General features: G+C 46.7%; 1 protein-coding gene across 1 annotated transcript in view; it reads right to left on the reverse strand.

The window, feature by feature from the left end:
* The window catches only part of ncanb (neurocan b), a 139,269-nt gene that overhangs the window by 57,898 nt on the left and 53,481 nt on the right, over window positions 1–27,890 (reverse strand). The window contains exons 7-9 of the mRNA XM_068591365.1: window positions 26,163–26,456; window positions 24,240–25,076; window positions 17,509–18,669 (exon numbers count right to left, since the gene is read on the reverse strand). Of these exons, the coding sequence (XP_068447466.1) occupies window positions 17,509–18,669; window positions 24,240–25,076; window positions 26,163–26,456 (2,292 nt within the window). The remainder of the gene's footprint in view (window positions 1–17,508; window positions 18,670–24,239; window positions 25,077–26,162; window positions 26,457–27,890) is intronic.

A 27,890-nucleotide genomic window follows, 5' to 3' on the forward strand; every position in this document is an offset into this window, starting at 1 on the left:
GGAAGACAGAAAGCCAAAGTCCCAGGAAGAGGACAGTCTGGTGTGCGCTATGCAGTCGTAGATGAAACAGCCACATCTTCCAACACCAAGACGCGAAGGTTCAACTGCAACATCTCGTCAATCCGGTGCAGCGTTTCCTAAACGGCGTTCTTCTTCTGTGTGACATTTTACTGTTCTGTGGGGGTCATGTTCAGATTTCCCTGAGCCTCTCAAGGAGGAGGGGAGATTATCTCGGGCCCTGTGGCACATTTGGGAAGCTGCTCCCCGATGTCAAAACTCACACACACACACACACACACACGCATACGGGATTTGGAACGGACCATAAAAGAGGATTGCGATAAAGGAAATGTCTTGCATGCCGCCAAGTCCGGAGCTGAGTGCTTTGCAAATTCAACATAATGGAAGCCCGCGTGAAATGGTTGCGCTGACAGAAACACCGAATAAACGCGGGCGACACGCACTCGCACGGTCCCCCCCAAAAAAACTGCACACACACGCACTTACATTTGACTGTACATACACCTGCTTATCGCCCGCCGCGTTGCTGTGCTTGGACTCACTGAACCTTGTAATAGCTTTGCTGAGACGGAGATCATGCCTTGGTCTGTTCAAGTGTCCCCCCCCCCCTTCTCTCCATGAGCGTGATAAGCCATCACCTGGGCCTCCAGCAAGAGTGTTACCGCTCCAGTACATCTCTAAAAGGTACCGAGGCACACAGAGCGGTCGCAGCCATATGGACAGCTGCGCTAAAACTGCTTCAATACGTGCCGCTGTCATCATAACCGTGATGCAGAGTGAAATATTCATATTGTCACTTGCATGGTGAACATGTGTTTCATGCGTTCAGTGATGATGCAGAGCAAGGAAAAAGGCATCCATTATGCAAACGCGTAAGTGGCTCCGCCAACGCTGGATGACACCTGAGCCTGGTCCAACAACACACCGTTAGCAAGAGTACATTAAGCATTTTCTGGAGGTAAAATCACAGTTAAATAATTGGTTGTACTCGCTCGTGTACATGCAACAACTTGAAGTGAACCAGGAAGTTGTTTCATTGACTGTCTTCACTGTGTTAGCCTGTCTTTGTCGGCTGGAATTGGGCCGAGTCGTCATTTTTTGGGTAAGCTAGCAAACTATGTTAGCTTGTCGTTATCCACGGGGCCGAACATGTTTTTTTTTTGGATATTTGAATGTGTAGAGGCAAACAGGAAGTGAGAGGGTCTCCCTAAAAAGCTTGTCGGCTCGAATTGAGTCGTCACTTTTTGGGTAAGCTAGCAAAACAAACAAAACAGTTGTTCGTCAAGCTAACATTTGTTTTTTATCTATCGTCACTTTTTGTGTAAGCTAGCAAAACAAACCAAAAAAGTTGTTTGTCAAGCTAACATTTGCTTTAATCCCAAGATTAAACATAAAGGAGACCACCCGCCTAATCGTATCTTCAAACTGAGATGATTCTTTTTCTCTTTCTGAACATTGAATTACAAAAAAGCACACAGGTGGCCACCTGACCCCAAACCTGAGCGCTTTTTTAGCAATGTCACCTACGCGATGATTGCCCGTACGACCTGTGTGACTCCTGAAGTTTTCCATCTCTCGCCTGCCAGGACGGAAAGACAGACTCTCGGGTAGGAATAGGATCCACGTATCAACGTGTCCCCAGACAAGCGAGTCACTCACTGCGGATGAGCTACAATTACTGCCGTGGCAAGCTTGAACACACACCGGAGGGAAATATGAAACCTATTTCTGCTGGAATATAGATAACACCACATCTCCAGCACAAAGCTGCAGACCCCGAGAGCAGGTCTCGCATTGCTTCGTAGTGATGGATAGACAGAGGTGAGCCACGGGGAGGCGGGAAGGGAGGACAAAGAGGTGGCAGAGGGGAGGAGAGGAGACGCAGAGAGACGGAGAGGTCACGATTACTTGTTGGCGGAGCAGGCTTTGGTTTTTTTGCGCTGATGATGTCAGCGCCTCCATCTAATGTGTGCAGGGGCCGGCGGGCTGCAGCGGGGAGTATTACACCAAAACTCTTCAGACATTCAGTCCGTGCGGTCACACACACACACGACCGGGAGGGTCAGGGCGCCTCGCCTCCCTAAAAGCTTCCAGCTCTTTCCTTTTAACCAACTGCACCAACTGTCAGTCTGCAAGATAAATACCGCCAATTTAAAAGGAGGAAAAAGAAGAAAAAAAAACATGTTTTTTTTTGTAGATTTAGGAGTTTAATCCTACATTTTCTGACACTGAGAATTATGACGCAGGCTGTCGTGAGAGGCCGAGGCTTTTAAATTGTCTGTGTCTCACATTTTTGATTGAGCGTGTGATGCAATGAATGCGGACATGTGGTTGTTAAGACCACAGGACTACAGCGCTATTAATCCGAGGGGTTCACATATGCTATAAAAGGCATTGTGAAAGAATGATAATGTCGTATACTCTTATTGATCTCCCCGCCACAAGGAGATCAGAGCACCTGGCCGCCCGCTGAGCGTTCCCAGGCTGGCGGGAAGTCAGCGCTCAAGGACGACCGACACCTTAGATACTCGGCCGAATCTGGGCTCGAACCCAGCTCTCTGGACCGCTTGAAGGGCTGCAGACGTCTGCATCCTCTGGGAGTGTGTTCACATCGTACAGGGAAGGGGTTTTTTGCGGACGGGAGCAGGTGTAGCGATGTGATTACTGTACGGCGCCGGGGCAGAGCGGCCTCTGACAAACTAGGATTGATGAGCACTGCAGGGGAGGGAGCGGCTATTTCTGTCCGTCTGACCACATGCGGAGGCCGGTGTCGAGCTGCGCCTCCGCGTGCCTGCGAGAGAGTGTGTGTCTGTGTGTGTGGTCAGGCGTGGAAGGGGTGAAAACAACACTGGAAAAATACAGCTCACCTTGTTGTGAGGCCCGGATTGAACTCATGACGATGATTACGGCCTCAAACGAGTTACTGCGAGCCGAAGAGTCGAAATTCAGTGAAATGTGACGTAGCTTCCTCTGATGTACGAGAAGGAGAGGATCATTGGATTGTAATATGTAAGAGAACGCCTTCATGTGTGTAAATGTATGCAGTCTTTTCAAAATAGTTAGAGTAAACAACTTAGTTATGTTTAGACAACAAAACAACTAAGTTATGTTTAGGCAAAAAAACAACTTAGTTATGTTTAGGCAACAAAACAACTAAGTTATGTTTAGACAACAAAACAACTTAGTTATGTTAAGGCAAAAAAACAACTTAGTTATGTTTAGGCAAAAAAACAACTTAGTTATGTTTAGACAACAAAACAACTTAGTTATGTTAAGGCAAAAAAAACAACTTAGTTATGTTTAGACAACAAAACAACTTAGTTATGTTTAGGCAACAAAACAACTTAGTTATGTTTAGACAACAAAACAACTTAGTTATGTTTAGGCAACAAAACAACTTTGTTATGTTAAGGCAAAAAAAACAACTTAGTTATGTTAAGGCAAAAAAACAACTTAGTTATGTTAAGGCAAAAAAACAACTTAGTTATGTTTAGACAACAAAACAACTTAGTTATGTTAAGGCAAAAAAAACAACTTAGTTATGTTTAGGCAACAAAACAACTTAGTTATGTTTAGGCAACAAAACAACTTTGTTATGTTAAGGCAAAAAAAACAACTTAGTTATGTTTAGACAACAAAACAACTTAGTTATGTTTAGGCAACAAAACAACTTTGTTATGTTAAGGCAAAAAAAACAACTTAGTTATGTTAAGGCAAAAAAACAACTTAGTTATGTTTAGGCAACAAAACAACTTAGTTATGTTTAGGCAACAAAACAACTTAGTTATGTTAAGGCAAAAAAAACAACTTAGTTATGTTTAGGCAACACAACAACTTAGTTAGGTTAAGGCAAAAAAAAAAACAACTTAGTTATGTTTAGGCAACAAAACAACTTAGTTATGTTTAGGCAACAAAACAACTAAGTTATGTTTAGACAACAAAACAACTTAGTTATGTTTAGGCAACAAAACAACGTAGTTATGTTAAGGCAAAAAAAAAAAACTTAGTTATGTTTAGGCAACAAAATAACTTAGTTAAGTTAAGGCAAATAAATAACTAAAAAGATTGTGAAAAACCTGGCTAGGTTTAAGCAAAAAACCTACTTAGTTAAAAAGGTAAAAGTAGTGAAACACATTGCTATGTTTAGGTAAAATCAACTTAGTTAGGTAAAGAAAACATCGTGGTTTGTGTCAGAATAACTGCTGTAAGTGGCGTTAGCTACGTTTGTAAGTTACGTGACAAATAAATCAACGATGAATTCATGTTTCACGCGCGGTGCGAACACTGTTCTCCTGGTGAAACCTCCCGCCTGCCCCGTGTGGGGTTTTTGTGGTGTTTGTACGACTTACACCGACTGACGCTGCATGAGAACCGCCCGGTGGAGGTCATGTGACCTCTCGAGTGCCCTTTCTGTTTCCTGTCTGTGTCTGTGGACGTTGTTACCTGCAGTTTTGTGTCGTGTTGCTGCAGGAGGTTGGCGAAGAAAAAAGAAAAATAAACTTGTGATGAAACGTGGAACCCCCGACAGCGGCGCATTAATTATTACTGAGCACGCTGAACGCTGCAATCAACACTGGATTACTCAAATGACTGAGCCTACCGTGCCAATATATTAAACTGTTCCAAGTTATCATTTATTTACAAAGTGCTATGATCAATTTACAGTCACGTCTGCAGGGTGGAAACTAATCCATGTGTCATTTGTTCCTTCCGTATTAAAATGTGAATCCAGAATCGAAAGATGGAAAAAATAAATAAGGGTTGTTTTTTTTTACTTTGATTTTATGCTCAAGCGAAAGAACTGAGTTTGATATTTAATGTGCCACATTTTTGTGACTTCTTTGTGTGTTAAGTGCATGCATATGAGTTACACTGGGTGGTGCAAATTAAACAATTTGTATTTAATAGTTTTTGATTATACATGAAATCATATGCTGTCAACGCAAGTGTCTTTGCTCCAAGTGCAAGGCACTAATTAATCATCCCTATAACACAAATCTGACATTATGAGTCACAAAATCTATATCACATCGACTCTGTGGCCCCCTGTTTTTCATTTTGTATTATTTTGTTTTTATTGTCTGAAACTCATGAATAAATAATGAAATTATTGATTGTTTGTTTGTTCATTTTCTAAATATTGAATCTGGAGAGAACAATTGGTGCACAGATCTAAATCAGCCCTGCAGCTACATTCCACAAAAAGAAAGAGAGGTGGAGAATAACGCTTATAAGTTTGAATATACTTCCACGTTAAAGTTATTGGAAAATGCAAAAGTATAAAGTTCACAGAGACAATTTAATAACGGAGTTTCTGATTCTATTTCGGGACAGACTCCTCTCCGTTTCCAGTTCCACCTCCTTTCAACTGCACTGAATGTTTTCCTCCTCTCAGCACAAACACACACACACACACAGACACACACACACACACAGACACACACACACACACACACACACACACACACTATGAAAAAGTGTGACACTTGCAATTAGCTCCAGTGCCAGAAGCCTGAGACAGCAGAAAGCAGCCGGCGCGCTCTCGGTGAGCACCTCGTGAACCGAGCGTCACACCGAATCAGCAGCGGAGAGGGCAACGCGGGGAGCAACGCGGGGAGCAACGCGGCCGGCAATTCAATGCGACCCGATACGGCGAGACCGACGAAGGAATTGAGGGTCTTTTGTTACAAGAGCGGCACTTGTGGCGTCTCCATTCGTCCTAAATAAATTGCATTATCTGGGCTGTCAGAGTGGAAAGAAAATAATCCATCTTGGCTTATCATCACAAACACATTCTATCCACCTTTTTTTTCTTTCTTTTCCCCCCCTCGCCTCTCTTCAATGTGTCTGTTCTATCAATTTCGGGGCTTTGTGAAATGAGAATATTGAATCAACCCGCATACCCACTTTTTTTTTAAAAATTTATCATCCAACAATATTCCACACGCACACAAGACTGAAAGTGGGGAGTAACAATAACCGTCAGCGACACATCCTGCATTATTCATGTCGAGGCGTACATGATTACTGAAAAGAACATGTTTGGTTTTGCGTCATGTGACGTCCCAGTGCGATGCACATGCACACACACGCCTCCAAATCAAGGGAGGGAGGTACACGCAAGCGAAGGCTTAGCTCCAGTTTTCATGGACAATTAGACGAGTGGTGCAAGAAGCACAAAGACAAATGAGTGTGTTCCTCACCTTGACCTGTACGTTGGTATTTTCGCGGGCCCTGAAAGTGAGAGGAGAGGCCAAACAAATACAAGCGACCTGCGAATCAATGTGTGCAATTTGGCGGTGTTGGTATTCTTCCCAACTCATTAAATACTGACCCCGGGTCAGCGGCGCTTCGCTTCAAACTCCGACGCCGGAGTCAAACCTCTCAGGAGCGGCGCAGGTTGAAATGAGAACGTTCGTTCCATATAAGAAGCGGTTAAATGTGTAAGTTACGGAACAGATGAAAAGGTAATAAGAGACTTAAACAGCAGTCTCCTGGGTGAAAGTGTTTGTTTGACTCATCCGTCATCAACGCACGGGGAATTTCCTTCCCTCGTGACGTCTAAGATGTCGTACCAAGAGCCGGCCAACACAAAATGATCCTGAATGAAAGACATCAACGCCTCCATGAGAGACTCTCCAATCGCTTCACAGATTTAGATCGACATCAACAATGCAACTGTCGTGAGTGGCAGACAAAATGGGGGGTAACATGGACTGTCTTATGAGTATCACTGAGCGCATTACTTATCTTCTATCTCCCTACGGCCACCTGAAGGCAACGGGACTGCGTCTGCACACTTGACAGGTCCCGTCAACGCGCTCCATGATTGATTTACTGCGGCGGCCTCGATACAATCGCACACGACCGGCACGACGGCTGCTGCAAAAACCCCACAAGCCGCCCTCAACTTGAGACGCTGAGCTCATTCCTGTTTTACATTTAGAGGTTTTTGCTTGTTTTCGTGTTGTTTCACATGAAAGGCACTCACAATCTAATTCATTATAATCATCATGGACCAAAATATGTGTCAAAATAAGGAAACTGACAGGTGACTCGCCCTCCCTAACCTCGCAGATTTCTGGATTTTGATGCCTTTAGAGGCTCAGTAACGCTTCAAAAGACAAGCGCTATGCTTCACCATTATGCAACCCCATACACTTTAAACTTAAGTTAAAGAAACCCTGTGAAAAGAACTCATTGGATGTCATTTTTTTGTATATATCTGTATGTTGGACTGAAATCATGGTTGACACGATTGACTGACAAAGTGTTGCATGGTAGTTTTGATTGTTTTGGTTATTATTATATATTCTTTTTTACTTATTTACTATTTGTGTGTTTTCTGTCCTCGTGGTTCTTCTTGACCAGACGCACGGTTAGTTTTTTTGTATTCTTTCTGACTTTTGAGTGTCGTAAACGCACACAGCACTCATGGGAAAAAGTATCACGGATTTGTAAAAAAAAAAAAATACAATTTTTAACTTCAACATTCTCCAATTACGACTCTGACTGTGCGACTGCTTTGGTTCAATCTCAACAGGAAGTCAGGAATCCAGCGGTACCTGCAGAGTCGTCAGCGTGGGTTTCATTACAAAAAGCACACATGCAAATGTGATCAGACACTCGCTGGCTCCACACATGTAAATTCACCTTACGAAGGGCACATCGTAAGCCTTCCGCAACACATTTTGTGGCGCGTGAACAACACTTTTTTCCCCTCATTTGGAAAAGCTGATTTGCGCCGCTCTCTCACATTTGGTGAGTCACTTTCATGGCGTCCCACTGAGGTTGGCGCAGCGGCTGAGAAAAGTGACGATGCCCAATCGCGTGACAATGATTCATCGCCCCAAAAAACCCTCCTATTTATATTCCACTTCTCCCAAACGTCTTGCGCATGTTGCACCGCGGACGCGAACAGGTCGGCTCGGGCTCAAGCTCCACTAACTTTGCACAAGCGCGGCTCGCCGTGTTGTGCGGCTCGCTGTGAATACGCCGTCACAAAATAACCCAAAGTCGGAAAGGGAAAGCAGGAAACACACACACACACACAGATTGGGGATCTCATCCTCTCTCGCCTGCGTGTTCGTATTCCACTGTGGTTACTATCAAGAAGTTGTTCTGACAGCGGAGCAGCATTATTCGTGGAAGCTGTGGGCAGGAGGCTTTGCCTGGAGACCTGTTTAAAACTCAACAAAGAAGAACTACTTTGCGTGACCTCGCTGTGGCCCCTGCCAGCTGAATCTCTAAAACGACGCTTGCTTCTCCCAAAAAATTCCTCCAGGCCTCCTCAGGTTGCTATTTGCAAACATTTATTTTTATAACTCACCAGACTCTGTAATTTACACTTTCATGTCCGCCACTCGCGGCACTTCAGACGCCGTCGTCCCGCTCGAGGCTTTTAAAGGGATAGTTTGGATGTTTTTTCGACGTGGGGTTTGCATGCAGTACTCAACCATAGGAAGTGTGTGACTAACAAGAGATGACACACAGGAGTTACTGCGCAGAAGCACGGCAATGTAACGCGATGGACGGGGATGCCGGCACAACATATTTTAGCCAACTTTAAAGAAAAAGAAAAAAAAATCAATGTCCTGAAATAGATTTATACTTTGATTTTAAGTTATATTTAGAATATTTCGCCAGTTTAATTTGCCATGAGATGCCGATACGGTCTATGTTTCCAGCAGGGATCTGAAATCAACGCTCTCGCCACCAGACTCCATTGAAAAAAACACTTATTTTACCTCGTTGAACACTGCAAACTGCCTCGATCGCTGTGCCTGTTTGTGTTATTGTGTGACTTTGGTTAGTGTTCGGATTCACCAAAGACACACAACAACACAAACAAACAAACCGAAAGCAATGCCTGTATTCCACGAGGGATAATTACTGGTATTTTTGGGGGGGTTGCTTTGTTTCCTCATAGGAAAGTCGTGAAAATATAACTTTTTTTGGTGGACCTTTCTTTTTGGGCGCTTACATTTGGATGACGTGAGGTACATTTTAAGAGATAAGATAAGATAATCCTTTATTAGTCCATCAGTGGGGAAATTACAGGATTACAGCAGCATTGCTCACAAGTAAATAAAGATAAAAAATCAAGTAATATAAATAAACAGTAGAACGGAAGAAAAACAAAATTTAAATTTACAGTAAGAAGAATGTTAAATATACAGATGGTATAAAAATGTGTATACAAGTACTTAAACATACTTAAAAATGTGTATAAAACTACTTGATGTCTCGTAACTATTTAACCAAACTCGGGGCGAGCCGGCCGTCCCTCGCTGAAGGCAATATGGCGAGAACCTCGTCCCACCCCGGCTTCAAACACATCCAAACTATCCCTTTTAATTATTTCCCTGCCTGTGAATGCTCCCTGCTGGGGCCGCTCTGTGGGGTGTGTCTGACATGCCCTACACGAGGAGGCCCCTCCACCCTTCCTCCACCCCTCCACCCCGCTGGGGGCTGGCTGCCGCGTGATGCGTTGTGACTGACGCCAGCAGCGCAAAACACCGCCGGCTGCCACCGCTCCCGCTTCTGCCTTCAGCGCCGGCGAGAGTGAGAGGGAGTGAAGTCAGTCAGGCAATCTGGCAGCTCGGAAAGAAAGGAAAAAAAACCTCCAGCTGGGTGCACTCATCCTCGCCGCTGCCGCTCCTCTGGAGCTAAAAAAAAAAACCCCACCTCAATTTGAAATCATGCATTTTTCGCCGTTAACCTTGGCGGCGGGCGGCTCCGTTTCTTTTTTTTTCTTCTTCTTTTGTGCGTGCAGTGTGCTCGCATGTGTGACTGCAAATGGAGAATGAGAATGCGTCTCAGGGACGCCGCGGTTCAGATCTGACGGAGCTCCTATCCGCTGAGCAGGTTCCCATCATAATAAATCTGAACTCAGATCCTCCTGGTTTGTCGAGGTAATAAAAAAAGCAGAGCGACTGTGTTCTGCTCGTCCGTCTCCTCTCGTTGTCCTCCAACAGGACGGACCCGTTCGGTTCAGATAGAGAAGTGAAACATTCTCTCAGTGAGGAGGGGAAGCAGATTCTTGGCGGCTAATCTGATAGCGCCTGAATGCTCCATTGTGACGGTCACATAGCCGGGGTCGTATTCCTTCTGACGGCGCCCTGCCGAGAGCCATCCCATCATTTCCCATTTTGGCGGCTTCGGAGAGGTGACGGCGCTTGATGAAATTCGACGCACCCTCAGGGGCCCTCGGGGGGGCCTGACAATCCAAAAAACCCGAGATTCAGGGATTCATCGTGGAAGACAGTGAGTCCCTTGTCTGTTTTTTTTTAATGGGGTTTAATGACACACGGCTCCCCAGAGTTCTTCTCTCATCTGGTTAACAGAGGAGACAGAATTAAAACGACTCAGAGGAGACGCCGACAAGCAGCCGATGAAACCATCGGCTGCTTGTTTGTTTTACTTTGCAAGTTTGAGTTTCGGCTGCTGTGGGAATAGCAACCGATTATTGTAAAACTCCCCCCACAACCCAAATATGCAAAGTTATGGAAAGTTAAAACGCCAGGAAGAGACCTCCGACATTTCTCGGAGCGATGCCCCGTGCAGTGCGCGTGTGAGCGTACTGACCGAACAAATACGCAATTTTTAAAGGTCACGTGTCGCGCGCTGGGGGAAACAGGAAGCGACGTTAACGCGGCACATTTGCTTCGCCGCCCGACTTGATCAGAGGAGCCGTGATGTGAGAAAATATTCATAAAAAAAACAACGACGACACAACTTGGTTGTTTTTTTTCCGCCACCAGCACGAGTCAAGAGATCCAGTCGTTCATCCGCCATAATGGGAGCTCTGGGTCACGCGAGCTGGGAAACAAAATACAGCTGTGATGAGCGAGAGTCGGAATAATCACCAGGTTTTGTTGTGGCAGCAAAGATAATAAAGCATTTTTATGATGCTGTAAAAAACGCCGGTTGAAGCGAGCTTTTCTGTTATGTTTTTCTGGCTCGCAGCGGAAAATTAAAGCCGAGTTTTGTCGGTGCATGAGCTTTACAAACATAGCTGTTTGTTTCATTGACTTTTTGCATGTATAAATCAACGCTTTCTATCCCCCACAACACTCACCAGTGCTTTTGCTTGAGCGTTTTCTTGCCTGCTACACATAAAAACCCCTCTCTGAATTATTTAGTCGCCGTTTCAGTTTAACGGTTCGAGAACCAAACAGCACTTTGCGAACTGGCAAATATTTGCCTTTCATATCGCAAAGCGTGCTGCGATGTTCAACAACCTTTTTTTTCCGGGCACGGCGCTCGACTCGATCCGGGGAGAGACATCGCGAGCCCGCCGCGCTCGCACACACACACGTGTGTTTACAACCACGAGAGCTTCCGCGAGAACTATTTAAGCAGGACTTAAATTCAACATGATGTACGACCTCGTAGCTTCCTGGAGACTGATGGCTTCTGTCTACGCGCTCCCTCCCTGCTCCATATTCAGCGTTAATCTGCTCACTCTTCTTAATCTTTACCTCTGTCCTTATCGACTGTTCCTCTCTTGGTGCTCAGTCTACACCGTATCAGTTGTATTACCTGTCATTTCGACATTTTGTTGCCTTTGTTGTGTGTTCGTTCCCTGTTCGTTCAGCTCTCCAGCTTCTCGCCCGGCCCTGGTTGGATAGTCAGCCTCTATTTATGATAAAGAAGTCGTACTTTTGCAGATTTTGTAGAGGGACGTGTTGGTAGATTAGACCGGCTTGTCTTTGCTAAAGTCACTTTAGAAGTTACAGGCACCAGAATTGAAAGCAACCCGCATGTTAGCGGTTATGTGGCCTGGTCTGCAGTCACCATCTCGGTCCTTTTCACAGCAGAGAATTACAACTTGTGGATCTATGTGATGCCATTGGGCATAAACACACTTTCCCCATAGACTCATATGGGAAGGAAACATCTGTTTAGCAGCTTTCCTTCCCAGTAAAAACACTTGAACAGCCCTTATTCTAAACATTAGGCAAGGTTGAAATAAACGCTGATGCTAATGGCTCTATGGACCCCATTGATGTGAACGATCTGGGTAAGTGTGTAGTCAAAAGTCAAACTTTTTCTGCTTCACAAGCAACTTTCATATAAATGAACAGGGTCCCGCGCTCCTGAAGGTAGACTGAATGTATTCCACTCGCAGCTTGTGCTTTTAAATTATTGTCACACTGAATAAAGGCCCGTCCAGCTTCACGGGCACATTGTCCCGTAGCGCTGACAGCTTGGCGGTGTAGCAGCAGGGGGCGGGGCTAAGCAAAGGGTCAATTATGTCCCCGTTGCCTTTGAGTGAGTCACCTTTCCAGTGAGCCAGCATGCACTGTACCAGACCGCACCGGCCCACCTGAATGGCACAGGGCCATAATTAATGTTATTAATTACACCTATGTTTAGCCTGCAAAGACCTGTCAGAGTGACTGCTCTTAGAGGAACACATCCATATTTGATGGCAGCCCCGTTGCTCCAGGGTGACACACTCTGCTTATGGGGAACTCCATTACCCACAATATGAGATTAGCATCACCAGACACACAGCACCGTGTTTACTCCCTTCTGATATAGAGGCTAATCTGAAGGGGCTGGTTCTGCGTAGGGAGAGTCTGGGAACACATTACTAGCTTTAGCAACGTAGCCATCCGCGTGGGCTTCGGTAGCGTCAGGATAAGGCGGCCGGAGGTCACAAAGGAAAGCTGTCAGGGACTTTTTCATTTTTGCCGGTGAGGTGAGCGACAGATGAGGCATCGATTACCTTTCTCTGGTCTCTTTCCCGTGAGAGACAATGATGCGACTTTGACGTTTTTTTGTAATAAACAAAGGTTTGATTTCTATTACTTACTTTCTATATCTCCTCCGCAGCCCTGAACCCGAAAGCTGGAATCAGAGGATCGTTTCCGATTCACACAAAAGTTTGCGCTTTAATTCATTTCCAGTCATCAACAGACGAACCACATGAAGGTTTGACTGCATCACATTGTACTTAAGCTCATTTCCAACACTCGGGTTGCTCCGTTATTCCCCCGGTTAGCCGGATACAAAGAGCCCGTGCTCAGTCGGTACAGAGTGCTGCGTAACGCCGTTTCATCCCACACCACGACGGAGCCCAGTGGCCCTGAAGGCTGTTCTTTAACAAAATCCCATTCATTTAATATGCGGCAGCCAATAGCAGAGGATTAGCTTTCAGCAGGAGGGTTTGATATAGAAAAAAATGGAGGAATTACACCATGAAAAGAAAGAAGAGAAGAGACACTTGGAGACGAGAAGCAGATAGCGGGATGACAGATTAGGCAGTGGATGGATTTAAGGGAGGTGACACTTTGAAAAAATAAAAAATAAAAAATGTAAACGTCAGACGAGGATCCTGCTGAGGGTTGGGGATCTCACGGGTGGACAGATACGGTGAGACGACAATTGAATTGTGTTGCAACACATCGGAGTTCAGGAGGCTATCGAAACATTATGCCAGCGAGAGTCATGACAATGACCGGAAGAGTAATAAAAGACATAAAATCAGGGTGGACGTGGAGCGAGGGAGAGTGAGAAAAGAGGGAGGGAAAGATAGAGGAAGATAGAGGAAGAAAACGGCGGAGGGAGAAAAAAATCGATAGACTTCTTATATGCAGCAGCGAGAATGTGCCCTCTCGCTCCAGACGGCCTATCCAAGGACTCCAACCGCCAGCAGACAAACTGAACATCCATCCACAGACACAAACTGATAATATGTCCCCGTCTCCATTTATCTCTGTCTTTTCCCCCCTTGCATCCACAAACACACACACACACATACTCACACACACACACTTCAAGCTACTGGCTCCTCTCCTTCAAATTTAACACTCTAATTTGGTTGCGGGCTGGCTGCCGTGTCATCGATGCCGCCAGAGCTCTGATGTATCTCGGGCCCGGGACGAGGCCCGAGTCAAGAAGGCGATAACTCAGAGGCATCGTGTTCCCTGTTTGCCTGAACCGACACCGGAAAGTTAACCCGTTGAAAACTGTGGAACCAGTTTTGGCTCCAGATCTGCTTTTTCTCCCTGTGTTTGAGTCGTCGTAGGAACTCCTAATTAATTCCAATACTTGTGTTTATTGTGTGTATTTGTTCAGCAAAGTCTTGGGGAAAAATATCTGCAAAAAAAACAACACTTTTAAAAGATAATTTGAGCGTAACTATGAACATTCAGCATGATATGAGCCAGATTCCCAAAAAAAAAGCCTCCTCAAGTGGTCAATAAGACACCTTTTTGGAAAGGTTTGGACCTAAAAGTCAACGGAAATCACACCAGAACAAAGCCTTGGTCTGTTATGAAGGAGTTTCAGTCAAAAAAACTGTGTTGTTTGGTTCAAAAATGGAAAAATTACGTATTTTGTGCCAAAAGATTGTCTGAATGGGGCATGCTGGGACTGAAAATGGGAGCGGGAGTTTCCAAAAAAGGTTAAAAGGCTGGACGGACTGCGTCCCGTCCCGCCCGCCGTGCTTCGTCATCAGACCTACGGCGCTGTGAGCCGCCCGGTACGATCCCACGCCTACTGAGATTCGCTGGACTAAGAAGCCGCTTTTGTAACTTTCCTCTCGGTGTTACAAACTTCCATAAATACTGACTTTAGGATTAGACAATATGGAAATGAAGATAGGAGTTATTAAAAAAAAAAAAGACATAAAAGGAGACTTGTTTACTTTCTCACAGAAAAGGATTAAGACGTACTCCGTGTGTGTGTGTGTGTGTGTGTGTGTGGCGTGGGGTGGATTATGGAGGTTTACTCCTGAGCGAGCTTGGCACGCTGGTGCTTCTTCACATACATTTAGTCTTCATGTGTTCGCGTGCGTCCACCCATCTGTGTGGGTTTAGCTGGAGGCCACAGCGTCGGGGGAATCGGAAAGCTGGACGTGGTGGATGCTTTTCTTTTCAAACCAGCGTCTTATCACTCTGATATACGGCCAAATAGGACACAGAGGGGCTGAAACTGGGCTGATAACCAACAATGGACGAGGATTGGAAGAAATGTAAAGAAAGAAGAGGAGGAGAGAAAAAAAAGGAAGAGGAGCTGGAAGGAAGGACGGGAACATAGATGAGGAGCGACGTGCTCGCTGGAGGCCCATGGGAATGTGTTAGTGTGGCTTCTGATCATTGATTAAAGAGGTTCATGTACTCCCACCTATAGCAGAGTAGAGGACACACTCACCCCTCACACCCTCTCTCTCTTTCTTTTTCTCCCTCCCCCAATTCTTCCTTCCCAGAGCTGTCCATCCATCTGCCCTTTCCCCCTCCTCTCTGTCTCTATCTCTCTGCTGTAATGGGCGGACGACCATTGGTGTAATTTCCACTGTACTATAACTGACAACTACAAAAGGTCACTCAGAGGGAGCGGCTCTCCTGCTACTAATCACTCAAACCAGAGCAGGTCCATTCAAATGTCACCGTACCAGAAATACAGAAGTAGATGAACAGCGCGCTCCTGTACTCCTTTTCATTCTTGTGTTTGTAATGAACTATTTAACATTCAATCTTCCTGCAATTACTTAAAACCAAAATCTAGCTTCTCTGACATCTCAAAGGTTCACTTCGTTAATGGACACAGTCATGGTCAAATTTAACCCCAGCAAAACAGTTTCGTGTTCAAGCAAACCACGGATGTGTTGAATGTTGACATTTCTGAACCAAAAATGTTTTGCGTAGGCAGCAAAACTACTAAAATGAGTTGAGAGATCATGCTTAAATGGTTATTCATGTTTAATATGAATGACTTTTTACTTACTACTGTAACAACGTGACAAAATAACTTGACTTTCTGATACAATGTAACAGTTTAAAGTAACAAGTTAACAAATAACAACCGGAATGCAACAACTGAAACAATGTAACTACCCGCTTAACAATCTTATCCATGTATATTCTTAAACTCACACGGTTCACATCCCCTTCCTAACGCCTTCACTAGACTGCGGCACGTGTTATTATACCACCCCAACGTCCAATAAGAGTCTCTTGATATTCTACTTCAGTTTATTGGTTTTGACCGAATGAAAAAAGCCTTGACATTCAACACAATCGAGGTTTGCAGGAAGCTGCACTGCCAACGGATTTTTTTTTTTTCCCTGGGCGACTGCCAGTCATACCTTCCACACAGCCTTCCACCTGAGCTGAGCCTTTGCACTGTTTTTGGTTTGCGGCTGACTTCACCTCAGCTTCATCACAGTATTCTCTTTCTGCTTGTATGTCTCTCCCCGAGGACAATGGGTAACGGGAGCGTGTTCATAAATGACTCAACAATGGAGGCAATGAAGTGGTGAATCATGTTGGTAAGCATGTAAAAAAAAAAAAGTTGATGTAATTTCTATAAACAGAATAAAGATGCGTTATTAATGAGGTGCATGTATTCTGAATATGCTGTCTTCCTCATAGTAAGTGGCATAAAAAGCCTCATGTATATGCAGCTACTGGATGCCGAGCAGCTCTGACCTCTCCGTGTGATGACTTGTGAAGAAAAGTTTTCAGAAAGGCATTTTTCCTGAGCCGGATGACTAATGATCCAAGTCAGAATTTTCAAAAATGTATTTTCAAAAACCCTGAAAATACCCGACACGCCGAGGATGAATGAGTGGCATTAGTGTGGCAGAGAGACGCCCGCGATGAATATTGCATTCATTCCAGACAGACAAACATCAAACACAAGCAAACACATTTTGGTTGATTGCAAATTCGGCACAAGGACGAGAAGATTGTAGTATTGTTGCATGTCGTTGTCGTGTTTCTTTTTTTTTTTTACTCTGTGGGGTTCTGCCACAGTAGCAGGTCCATTAACTATCAAGAGAAATCAATGTGGGTGTGCTGAGGCGAACAGCATGGACAATGCTATTATTGTGAAGTTTGTGAGGAGGGGCGGGGGTTGAGAGAAAGAGAAAGAGTGAGAGAGCAATGGAAAAACTTGAAAACGAGAAAACAAGAAGCGACAGTCAATTACAAGTCCCATCTTGTAGTTTGTGTCTACATTGATTTGTTTTGGGACTCGGGATCTCGGGATCTCGGCCTCTCGCCAGTTCACCTAATTGCACTCGCTCTGACCCACTAATTACTTCACTAAGACCTGGTTGGTCTCACCTAAGTGCCGCTGCCTCGCTGCCTGGGAGCCGCCTCTCCGAACCAACGTGGGAGGACGAGCGAGAGGAGAGAGAGCGAGCACGCCTGGATTACGAATGCACAACGCGAGTCAGAGCAGCAGAGAAGTGGGAGAGATGTAGAATGAAACAACAAGAGACAGGCACAGTAAGGACCCGGAGGTGTATGTATTTCAGGTGGTTTGCGGAGGCTGCGAACTCGCGCGGAGGGCGTCTGTCAGCGTGCCGTCCTTCACCTCAGGACAGCGGCGATGTGAGTGATGTTCCTCACTCTCGCTGAGTGGCATATACATAATTAAATAAATCGCTACTGATTAGAGAATCAGTCATCATCATGGTGAAGATAATGGCGACAGCCAAGTTCATTCATCGAGGGGGAGCTCACGTACCTGGCGGGGCGAGCCCGAAGGCCCAGTTGGGTACGAGGATCCCGAAAGGGTTGCCCGCGTCTTTGCCGTCCTTCGGCGCCGGAGATTTGTGGTCCTCCGACTTCGGGCCGCCGCTTTTGAACGGCGTCCACCGGCTCCCGACCACAAAGGAGTCTGACACCGCAGACCTGGATTCCATTTCTGTGGCGCCGACGTTGGAGCCCGACGCGATGGTGGTTGACCAGACGGCGCCCGCGGCGGTTTGAGATCCGGCGCCGGGCGCCGGAGGAGCCGAGAGGTCGGCCGTCGTTTTCTCCCTCGCTTCCTGAACCCACGAGATGGAAATGGACGACTCCTCGGTGGTGGCGCTCTCCGAGGACATTTCCGTGGTGGCCGTGACAGCCGTTGCGGCGACGGGATCCGTCCTCGGCGGGTCTCTGGTCGCTGCCGTCGCTTCGGAGGTCGTCAGCGCCTCCATGGGGGCTCTTTGTGTGGATGTGGCCGCCTCCGTCCTGTTGTAGTCTTTGCCGTTCTTCGTAAAAGGAGGGGCGAAGCCTGAATTGGAACTACTTTCTGCCCTTCGCGATGGAGCCGAGGAGAGATCGGCGGTGGGCCTGTGGACGTAGAGGATCTCTCCCCGGGCTTCCTCTGCTGTGTCTGGCCCTGGGGGGACCCGAGGTGGGGTGGTGGGCTGTTGCACTAGCTGCCACTGGGACAGAGTGGTGTGCTCCGCCACAGTCACCAGCTCCGTCTGACTTTGGCCGAGTGAAGACTTTGCTTCCGCGCTTCTGCTTTCGGCTTTCAATCCAAACCCGCCGGGAAGGTCGCTCCCGTCGCCGCTCCCCTCCGTCTCTTCCCCCGATGCGGTCCTGGCGGCCGACGGGGAGTTGACGTCGTCCCCCTCCTGGTCCTTCCCCTGGCCGGAGTAGTTTTCCGGGTTGTCCCGACGAAGGGACGTGGGCAAGGTCATCACCTCCAGCGGCCCCGCTTTGGCCTCCAGGGGCCCCCAGGTGGGGCGTTTGCCCGCGTAGGCCACGTTTCCAGGGGGGCCCAGTTTCGAGGCGCGCATGGATTTGATGGCCCACCGGAAGTGGCTGCCGGGGCCGGGAGCCGAAGCTGGGCCGCGCCCGGGGCCCCGAGGACCGGGCGGCGACGTCTCGTTTGGACCCAACGTGGTGAATCCTAACGGGAACACAGAGATGGAACAGACTAATTAACATGGAGAGGTACGGGGGCTGGATTTAATTTTATGGATGTAGAATTAGCAATTAAAACTAAAGCCTGGCTTACATGAGCCCCGTGTAGCTGTTACAGGGAGCTCAGTTTCAGGATGATAATGAAAACAGGAGTCTGCCAGGATCAGCGTGAGCGTGAAGCACGGCCCGGTCGTGTGTGGATCACGTCACGGTTGGTTTTTACTGCAAATTTTCTTCTTTTCTTTGCCCATCTACTTGGGATTTGTAATGTAAAGCGACTCAGGTTCGTGTAGAAAGTGAGTAGAAACTTAAAGTGAGCAAAAACAACCGCTTTCCATTTGTTCTCAAAGCCTGCTACTACAACTTTAGGGACTTATTAAAGCCAACGGGGAGAACGCAAGACATATATTACACTTCAATTATGTAATTTGTAATTAATTTCTCATGATTCGACCGCTCTTCTGCTCTCTCTCTCTCCCTCTCGTCTCGTCTCTCAAACTGCAACCGACACAACAACAACTCTAAGCTTTCCGCAAATGAATGTGCAATCACGTCGACGTCATGCAAATTGGAAAAAGATTCGGCAACGCAGCGCGAGGAAAACACTGCCTTCTGTTTTAAAAAACGGAGCCTTATTTCCCGGGAGATTGCACCTACCGAGGCAGACAGAACTGACAGAACTGTACATAGAAAGCCGTCGGCCTCATTATTCTAAGGCCCTTACATCGTGCGATCAACATTTTCATAATGATGAGTTAAAGTCTATCGCCACTCGAGGAATTAGGAGCACATCCATCGGGACGGTGTCCCACCTGTTTACAGAGCTTCATGGAACAAACAATACGAACACAACTTTGAAACTTGAAGCTATTTCTGTATTCATGACTTAATGAGCAACAACTAAAGACATGAAAAAAAAAAACATCTTTAGGTATTATGGCTGGACATCAACCTCCATACTTTACAATACAAATATTGCCAAATCCTGGTGCATGAGAGGATGTGGCATCAGGGTTTTCACACAGATAAAGAGCACAAACAAAAGTGTGAACACAGAAACCTCTCATGTGACAAACTGTTCTGACTTTGACAAACAACTTATGTTCATGGAGGATCTCGTTCAACATCTGATCCCCACTATAATTCCCCTAAAAGTCTTCTAGCCATTTCTGTTTTTTTCAATTATACCAACTATACTAAATTGCTTCTAAAACTTAACAGTAAAACCTTATTTTGCAGGTATCCTCATTTTATGTGAAAAATTATTTTTTTTTCCTACTAAAGCTGTCTCGCTGAACCGCAACCTCCAAAAATCTGTTGAAATTTGTCTTCTTTGCAATGAATATATATATATTTTGTCACATTTTGTTTTACACGTTGAAACGGTCACTTTCATAAATGGGAACCTTCATTTTAAAATTAGATTTTCTCTCCTCAAAAGGAGCTCTAGTGAACTTCTATGTGTTAAAACATCAAATATCCCAACAGACATTTTTATATTAGAAGTGCGGCGGCCCTTATTTGATCATCATGATCCTTTTTTATTTGCACACACGCCCATGAAGCTTAATCTGCAGTATGAAGTCATTTCTCAGTCCAATTTTTTTCATCATTTTGGTGAAAGACCACATTTCTACTCCAAAAACGATCATAAAAAATTTAGTTATAGACATTTATTTACATGTATCGACCATTTTATTCATATATTTCACTGCTTTTGAGAACCTTAAACCTTTAGGAAACCAATTTCCATCACCAAAACCATGCGCCCACCTGAGTAAAGTTATGTTTTCACAAGAGATATGAAGAATTTCCCAAAATCGAGATTAAATTATTCAGCTTTAGAGTCATATTTTCTCTTTACACTCTTGCCTTATGACAATGGCGCCTCATTATATAGATAGCTGAGATTGTTCTGCAATGCATGATATGAAAGATGGGCATGTATCTTATATGCAAGTGCCTTAAAATGGGAATTTAAGAAATGAGGGGCTCTTAACATGTGCTTGGTGAAGTGTGTTGAGGATCTGCAAAAGACCCTCAAATTGAACTTGGAGTTAGGTTCAATGTCTCTTCCATCCCTCCGTTCTTTTCGGCTTCAGTTCTCTGTAATTTACTGTAAGTTGGATGTTTTCGGGGCTTCTGTCCTCGCCAGTGGAGCTGATCAGTGCGCCCACCAAAGCCGCTGGAGTTTTCAGACGAAGATGGGAGAGCCGGACACACACACACACACACACACGCCAACACACCAACACACCAACACACCAACACTCCAAAGGGATGGAAGAATGTATTCAAAGTAATTTCACACTTCTCTTCTCCGTCCCTGTTTTCCTATTCCTCGTGGATTCTTTTACCCCAAACAACTTCCCCGCAGACTCACACTTTCCTGCGGTGGGAGAAGCCATGTGGAAAAAAAAACCCACGATAACTAAATGAATGACTTTCACCGCGACAAGTTTCATCTCGACCTGTTTATTTAGATGAAGTGGCCCAATGTACCTTATCAGCTTACGGCTTTAAACCAGACACTGTCTACACCATCAATAATTCATCCCGTCTGCATGTGTGACTCACAGCTGGTGTGTTTGTGCGTGTGATTTAAGGGCACACACACACACACAGTCGTGTCACTGAGAGGCCTCGGCTAGTGTTCCTCCCATCACCATCACCATCATCATCATCATCGCTCAGCTCGGTTTCGGCCGTTCCTCAGTTCAGCCGACGTGCCTGAAAAGCGTAGCGATGCTGCGGCAACGCAACCCGGCACAACAAATTAACAACTTTCCCCTGAGGGAGGGGGGAAAAAAACATACACAAGTATGTCCATGCATGAAATATTAAATCTTGTGTGTAAATTATTCAGAAGGTCCGCTGGTGCCTTATGCCCAAGTGAGGTTTACGAGCCCGAGGTTCATCTCTGGATAAAACCGTGTAGACCGCGGTAATTGCCGTATTAATAACCCAAATAGCTAATTGCATACTTTTACTACACACTCCGATGAAAGTGAGAATAATTAAACACATTAATCTGGTGTGATCAGCCATGTAATGACCCGTGTAATAAATAAAATGAGACAATTAGCACCGGGTTTGGATGATTTGCGCGCGGCTTTTTAAGTTTCGGCACCGACGCTGCAAATCTGTCGGCGGCGGCGGAGCTCGGGCGCTGAAATGTGGCAAAACAAACTTCTAATAAACCCCCCCTGTTCAGACGGTAATTGTGTGCTTCCACCGCAAGTGGTTCTGCTGTGTTGACTCCACTTTACCGGAGTAAACAGGCTGAGAGAATCCCCCGGGTCAGGCGGACATGATATTAAATTGTGAGAGTGGAGGCTGACAATGAGAGAGACACACGGCAGCTGAGAGCACCTCGGTCTGCAGATATGGCTAAAGATATACCTAATGAAAAAATTACACGTATATGTATACAAATAAAAAAGGCAGAGGAGAAGTTATTGCATGTGAATCATCATGACAGTCTTCCATCACATAAATTCAGACGAGACCGGCGGTTTCAGTCGAGGTTTTGAACGTCAAGCTCATTCAAATCCTAACGCCGCTCAATATCGTTCAATAAAATACCCCGAAAAATATATTTTTGATCCGCAGTGGAGATCATTCAAGTCGTCGCTCTAAGTTTAGAGGCCTTTTTTTTGGGATTTTTTAATATTGAAAATAATCTCAATCAATGTTTGAATTCAAATGTTTCTTGGATGTGCGCGGAGCTTTTCGCCCCTCCTCCTCTTCTCCCTCCATCCTTAATCAAAGAGGCAGCGTGGCACCATCAGTTACTAAGCAGCGCGAGATCCAAGGGAAAGCCCGCGGCGTGCAATAACAGAGTTAACTCGGCTCACTGATGCTAGTTTAAGAAGAGACATCAGCCGGGCAGCTTTCCATCCCGGCAACATTAAAAGACAGAAAAACGACTCATCCTCGCCACCCCCGTTTCAGCACCTCCCCCCTCCCTTTTTCTCCCCCCTCTTCCTCACCCTGCTCATCCTCGCCCTCCCCCCTCCATCTTTCCCCCTTCCTCGCCGCGGTGATCATTACTGCCTACCTTCAGAGAGCCGGGGCATAATTGGCAGCGGCGTATAGATGGAGGTGAGAGCGGACGGCGGCGCGGCCCAACCTCCGCGTTAATTGGATACGCTGGTGAATAATGCATGAAGCTTGTTTTTTTTATTTTTTTTATATTATTATTAATACCGTGGCGGTTGGCATCGGATTCCAGGTAGCACAGCGGTGAGTGTTTTAAATGAATAAAGTCGCCGTCCGGGTCGGTAAGAAAGGCCCATCAGCTTTATTGAATCATTCTCAGGATGTCTGTGTGAAAACTCTCGAGTCTTTTATTGCATCCTCCCCTTAAGCTGCTGCCAAGGATGTGTTATTTGTGGCGGCCATTAAAAGCAGAGCTGCCTCCGTCCACACACGGCGGTGCTACGCTTTCTGTTTCCGCTCCTCTACGGTAAATTTGTCTGCTTTGGGGCCGACTATCCGCTATCTGATTCCGGGCTGGGATTTGTCTTTAAGATCTGTGTTTTTTCTGTCCAGTAAGCTCACAGACAGTCGGGAGCCGTTCCTCTACTCGGTAGTTTACCCTTTATCGGCGTAGTTTACCATGCGGAGGAAGTGACCCGGGGTTCGGTGCCAGACGTGAGACCCAGGCGACCTTTTCTATCCCGGGTTGTGTTGCACGGCACCGTTCCTATAGGCTCCAAAAAAAGCAAGTCAATCCTTGTAGACCTCCATGTTAGAATGGCAGAAATAAACATGTTTACAGCTAGTACAAAAAAGCCAGGGGTTGGGGCTCCATCGCTAACTGGACAGGGTAACAAATGATCAAGGATGTGGCTACTTTTTGTGTCTCTTGTTGCTAACTGCTAGCTATCTGCTCTGCCGCGTCATCCGGGCCAAGATGGCGGCATCTTGAGCCGCCCACATGGTTTTCTGTGGTCTGAACACACGCTTCTTTAAACCTCCGTCCCTTTTCTGGTGAAGTTGCTTTTGTTTTTCTCATCTGTTTACTTCCTTCTCCACAGCGAATACCAGTCACTGTTCTCGTTTCTGACTCCTCCGATTCCTAAAAATGAGCGGGAAGTTGCGCCGGACGTCCAGACGAACATTACGAGCAAACCTCTTTACTGAAAAGCAGATTCAAATTCACTCTTCAGCTCTTCCTGACAGCGTGGCACTGTAAACAACACGAGGATGAGGTCTCCGCTCCTACATGCTGCATTACCGTATGTGGCATGGCCCTTTTTGTTTGTTTGCAATTACAGTTTAATTAAATCTACGCCGCTACTTCAAATTGGCCTGCGGAGGAATGATTCACGGCACACTCGAGGGTAAAGCAGAGAGAGAGAGAGAGAGTGCAATCCAGAGACTAAGACTGTTTAAAAAGAAGCACGACATGAACGGATCTTCTAATTCCCAGCGACATTTAAAGCAAACGCATGAGGCCTCTATTTGAAACGGAACCGTTTCAATTCACTGTTTCAATTTCGTACTCGGTTATTAGTTTAAAAGGAGGTCGAATCGATGTGGCCCTCGTACCGTTGGTTGGCGGGTTGGCGGCGGGCGTGCCGGAGGCTCGATCTCCCGCCTGCGTGGAGGTGTCATTTTCACCCGCGCTTCGGACTGCGGGCACCAACCGGATCAGCGGCGTCACCTCCTTCTCCCGCTCGGACAGACCTCCCTCTGGATCCTGTAGTCCGCCGGTGGGAGTCCTGAAGGAGAAACTCCCACCTCTGTGCTCCCCGATGGCATTGTCCACGCCGCCCTTCCCGTTCCCGCTCCCGCTTGCTTTGGGTAAACTCAGGTTTCTGCCGGAGGCGTCTCCCTGCGTCTGGTTCTCCGCCGCCGTTCCCTCGGCAAACGGCGGGCCCTCGTCCGTCTCCTCCGCCTCCCCGCCCCCTCTCCAGTACCTGAAGGGCTTCATCAGAGTGTTCACAAACTCAGCCAACACGCTGTTGCTCGTCTGAGACTGGGGAGTGGAAGACGCCACGGAGGACAGCGTCGGGGACGATCCGAAATTGCCGCCGTCTTCTTCTTCTTCGTGAGCCGAGCCCCCGTGGCTCTCCAGGACGTCCAGGCCGGCGGCGAGGCCCACGGCGTCGCTCGTCTTCGCGTCGTCGGACTCCTCCCGGTGTCCGCCCCAGCCCTCCTCCGGCCTGAGGTGGATGACCACGTGCTCTTCGGAGATCTCGGAGGAGTTGTTGGGTCCGGCGATGGAGCGATGGACTCCGGCGTCGCCCGAGTCCACGACGCCGGTCCAGTTGGACGTCTCGGGGGAAGGGTCTTGGGCGACCGAGGAGACGGGCTCCGCCGCCGGCTCGGGGGCCCGGTACGACTCCTGCGCCTCTGCCGCCTGCACCCCCGCCGGCCGGAGGGCTGCAACACACAACATCAAGCCACATTTTAACCAAAAGCAACGGCACTTTGGTTTTTCCCCAACACTTGAAACACAGAGCCTCGCTTTCCTTCTCGGCCCACTGCGGTGAACCCGTTATTGCGACTCCAGGAAGATTAAATCCAGGGCGATAGACAAAGTTTTTACAACGCGTGGCTCGGATTAGTCGACCACAAAATCCAATCGCTTTCATATGAACCAACGCGCAGCTATTGTGCTCGTGCCATATTAATCAGATCGCATCGACAATGTTATCTACGCCAAACCAAATTCTCGCTGTTAAACAAAACATATTATCGTTTTCATCGACCCGCAGTTATCTGAAAGACGTCATTTGTTTTAAATATTAATGTCAACGTGCAGGGCGCTCGGTTGATGCGGCGTGGAGGTTCATCCGTCAGCTGTTTGTTTTTGACAAACGCTCGGCGGCGGCTCTGCTCACATGCTGTTCCTGTTTACTTAAAAATGATTGGCTTGTGTAGATGTTTCGCTTCGATGAAAATTTCATAAGCTGACATTGTGAGGGATGAAAATGTCAAGGTTTTTTTTTTTTTTTTCTCTCTCTCCCCCTTTATGTGTGCAAATACAATTGTCAAGCATCAGTCTGTAGTGTGCTACGATCAATGGCAGCCAGGAAAATTGAAAAAAAAAAACAAGCTCCAGATGAAGAATCGTAGACTGGATCATCTACAAAGTATAATATTAGTGCACAGAGCGTGGCGTAAATGTAATGTACGAATGTGAAGGATGTGAAGCCGGAACTAACGTACTAAAGTCTCAGTTGGCTCATGATCAAAGGTCAGACACAGAGACATTAATTCATGCTCTTTTTTAAAAATCTATCTCTCTCCATCTATCTCTCAGGCTTCACTTCACACTCCACACAAGCCCTTAACTCCATCCCGGGAGCACAAACGTCGCACAATCACTTCGCAACTACTTCACGTGTGACACGAGCACGTCGGAGCTAATTAAAAAAAAACAACCCAGAAGCGGCGCCCTCGGACCCCGTCTGTCGTCGCTGCCGTGGCAATTACCACGATGGCGTAGGGCGCGCCGGGCGGTACCTCGGTAGCAGAAGGCGTCGTACAGGGCCGTGGTGTCGGGGAAGCCGGTGCGGTTGGCGTTGTTGTAGACGGTGCGCACGCCGGGCTCGTCCCCGCCGCAGTTCCTCCGCGGCACGTTGATGGGGTAGCGGGCGCTGCCGTCGGCGAGCCAGCCGGGGTCGCACTGGTCCAGGCCGGCCTGCCAGGCCAGGTAGAGCTGCCCGACGGTGGCCAGCTGGGCGCCCAGAGAGTGGCAGTGGGTGGAGGCCGTGGCCAGGCTCAACTTGTCCGGCATCGAGGAGTGGAAGACTTCACCTGCGGGAGGAGGAAGAGGACGAGGAGGAGGAGTTCAGTTTGAGAGGCCTTTCAGACCTCAGACTGCGTCTTTGTGCAGCGTGGAGGTCGGTGGTTCTTAAAACTTTCTCTGTCGCGTCCCACTTCGGAGGAAGCAAAATGTTCGGGCCCCACCGCCCCAACAACATGGGAACAAAATAGTCCATCTTTTTGAGACTCCTCCATCCGTGCTTTCCTTTTTAATTAATAGATTAAAGAAAATTAAAATCCCTTTCAAGAAAACCAGATTGCTCCATCTGACAAAAACTAATAACATGTGCAATCACCTTTATTAAAACAATGCAAATGAAGTTGTATATGTGCTAAAAATAACTCATATTTGGCAAAAAAAGATTACCAAGGAAGCCGGTTGGATCCCAGTTTTCTCCCCATAGTTTCATGTTGAAGTGCCCTTGAGCAAGGCACTGAAGCCCCAGCGCTTCACCGCAGCACAAAGCTCCTTCATCACTAAGGATGAATAATTACCCCACAGTGGGATTAAGAAAGGATTCTTACAGAATCTGCATCTCCCCCCGCGCCCCACCTGTAATACCTCCGCGCCCCACTAGAGGGTCGCGCCCCACGGTTTGAGAACCAGTGGTTGAGGTGATGGAGGGTTTGTTTTAAGGTTAGTTTGGTTGTACAAAGTGATAGAATTAAGTTTTAGACATGCCCCTGTTCTTCTTTTGTCAACTTCGTCAAAGCAATAAGAGGCACAGTCCTGAAGTAGTGCGATAAAACAGTTTTTTTTACTTTCTATGCATGAGCATGCATTTAATTTTTTTTGCATAAAAGTAATGAAAAATCAGTGATTCAACGGACGGACTATGTAAAGAGAGTTCTCTGAATTCAAAGCGGTTGCACGGAGGGATCGAAGGAAGACGCACAGACTGAGACGGAGGGAGAAGAAGAAAGGAAAGGTGGAGTTGATGGGGACACAAAAGGCCACACAGAGAGACTTCAAGAGCACCACTGTTTCTGCACAGCACAAATAAAATGTGATCAGAGGATCCACCGGCACTTCAGTGGGTGATGGAAAACAGATGAGCCGAAGGAGTGGACAGTGGGAATGAGGAGCAGAGGACAGATGAAGGTCGATGTGAGGATCCAGGAGAAAGTAAAGAGTGGTGTCGGTGGTGTAATGAGGAACTGGGGATGTGGAAGGTAAAGGCTGAAGATGAGAAGAGGAACGAAGAAAGAGGCAGAATGGTGTTAGCACGGCCCTGACGTCCTCACCATTAGTTTGTGGACCGCAGCTTTAAAGCATCGAGTTCGGCATTTTGTCTCTCGCTATTTTGAGGGGGGGGGTTTTGCAACCAGGAGTGAAAGGACCAAATCTGATGAAGGCCTGTTTTAAGTGACCAAAATGTTACAGTTAACTGTCATGACTTTTCATGAAAACTCAAGATGAAAGGG

The sequence above is a fragment of the Clinocottus analis genome, unplaced genomic scaffold, assembly GCF_023055335.1.
Source record: "Clinocottus analis isolate CAN_PGR_092001 unplaced genomic scaffold, fCliAna1.0.p SCAF_25, whole genome shotgun sequence".
NCBI classification, from domain to species: domain Eukaryota; kingdom Metazoa; phylum Chordata; class Actinopteri; order Perciformes; family Cottidae; genus Clinocottus; species Clinocottus analis.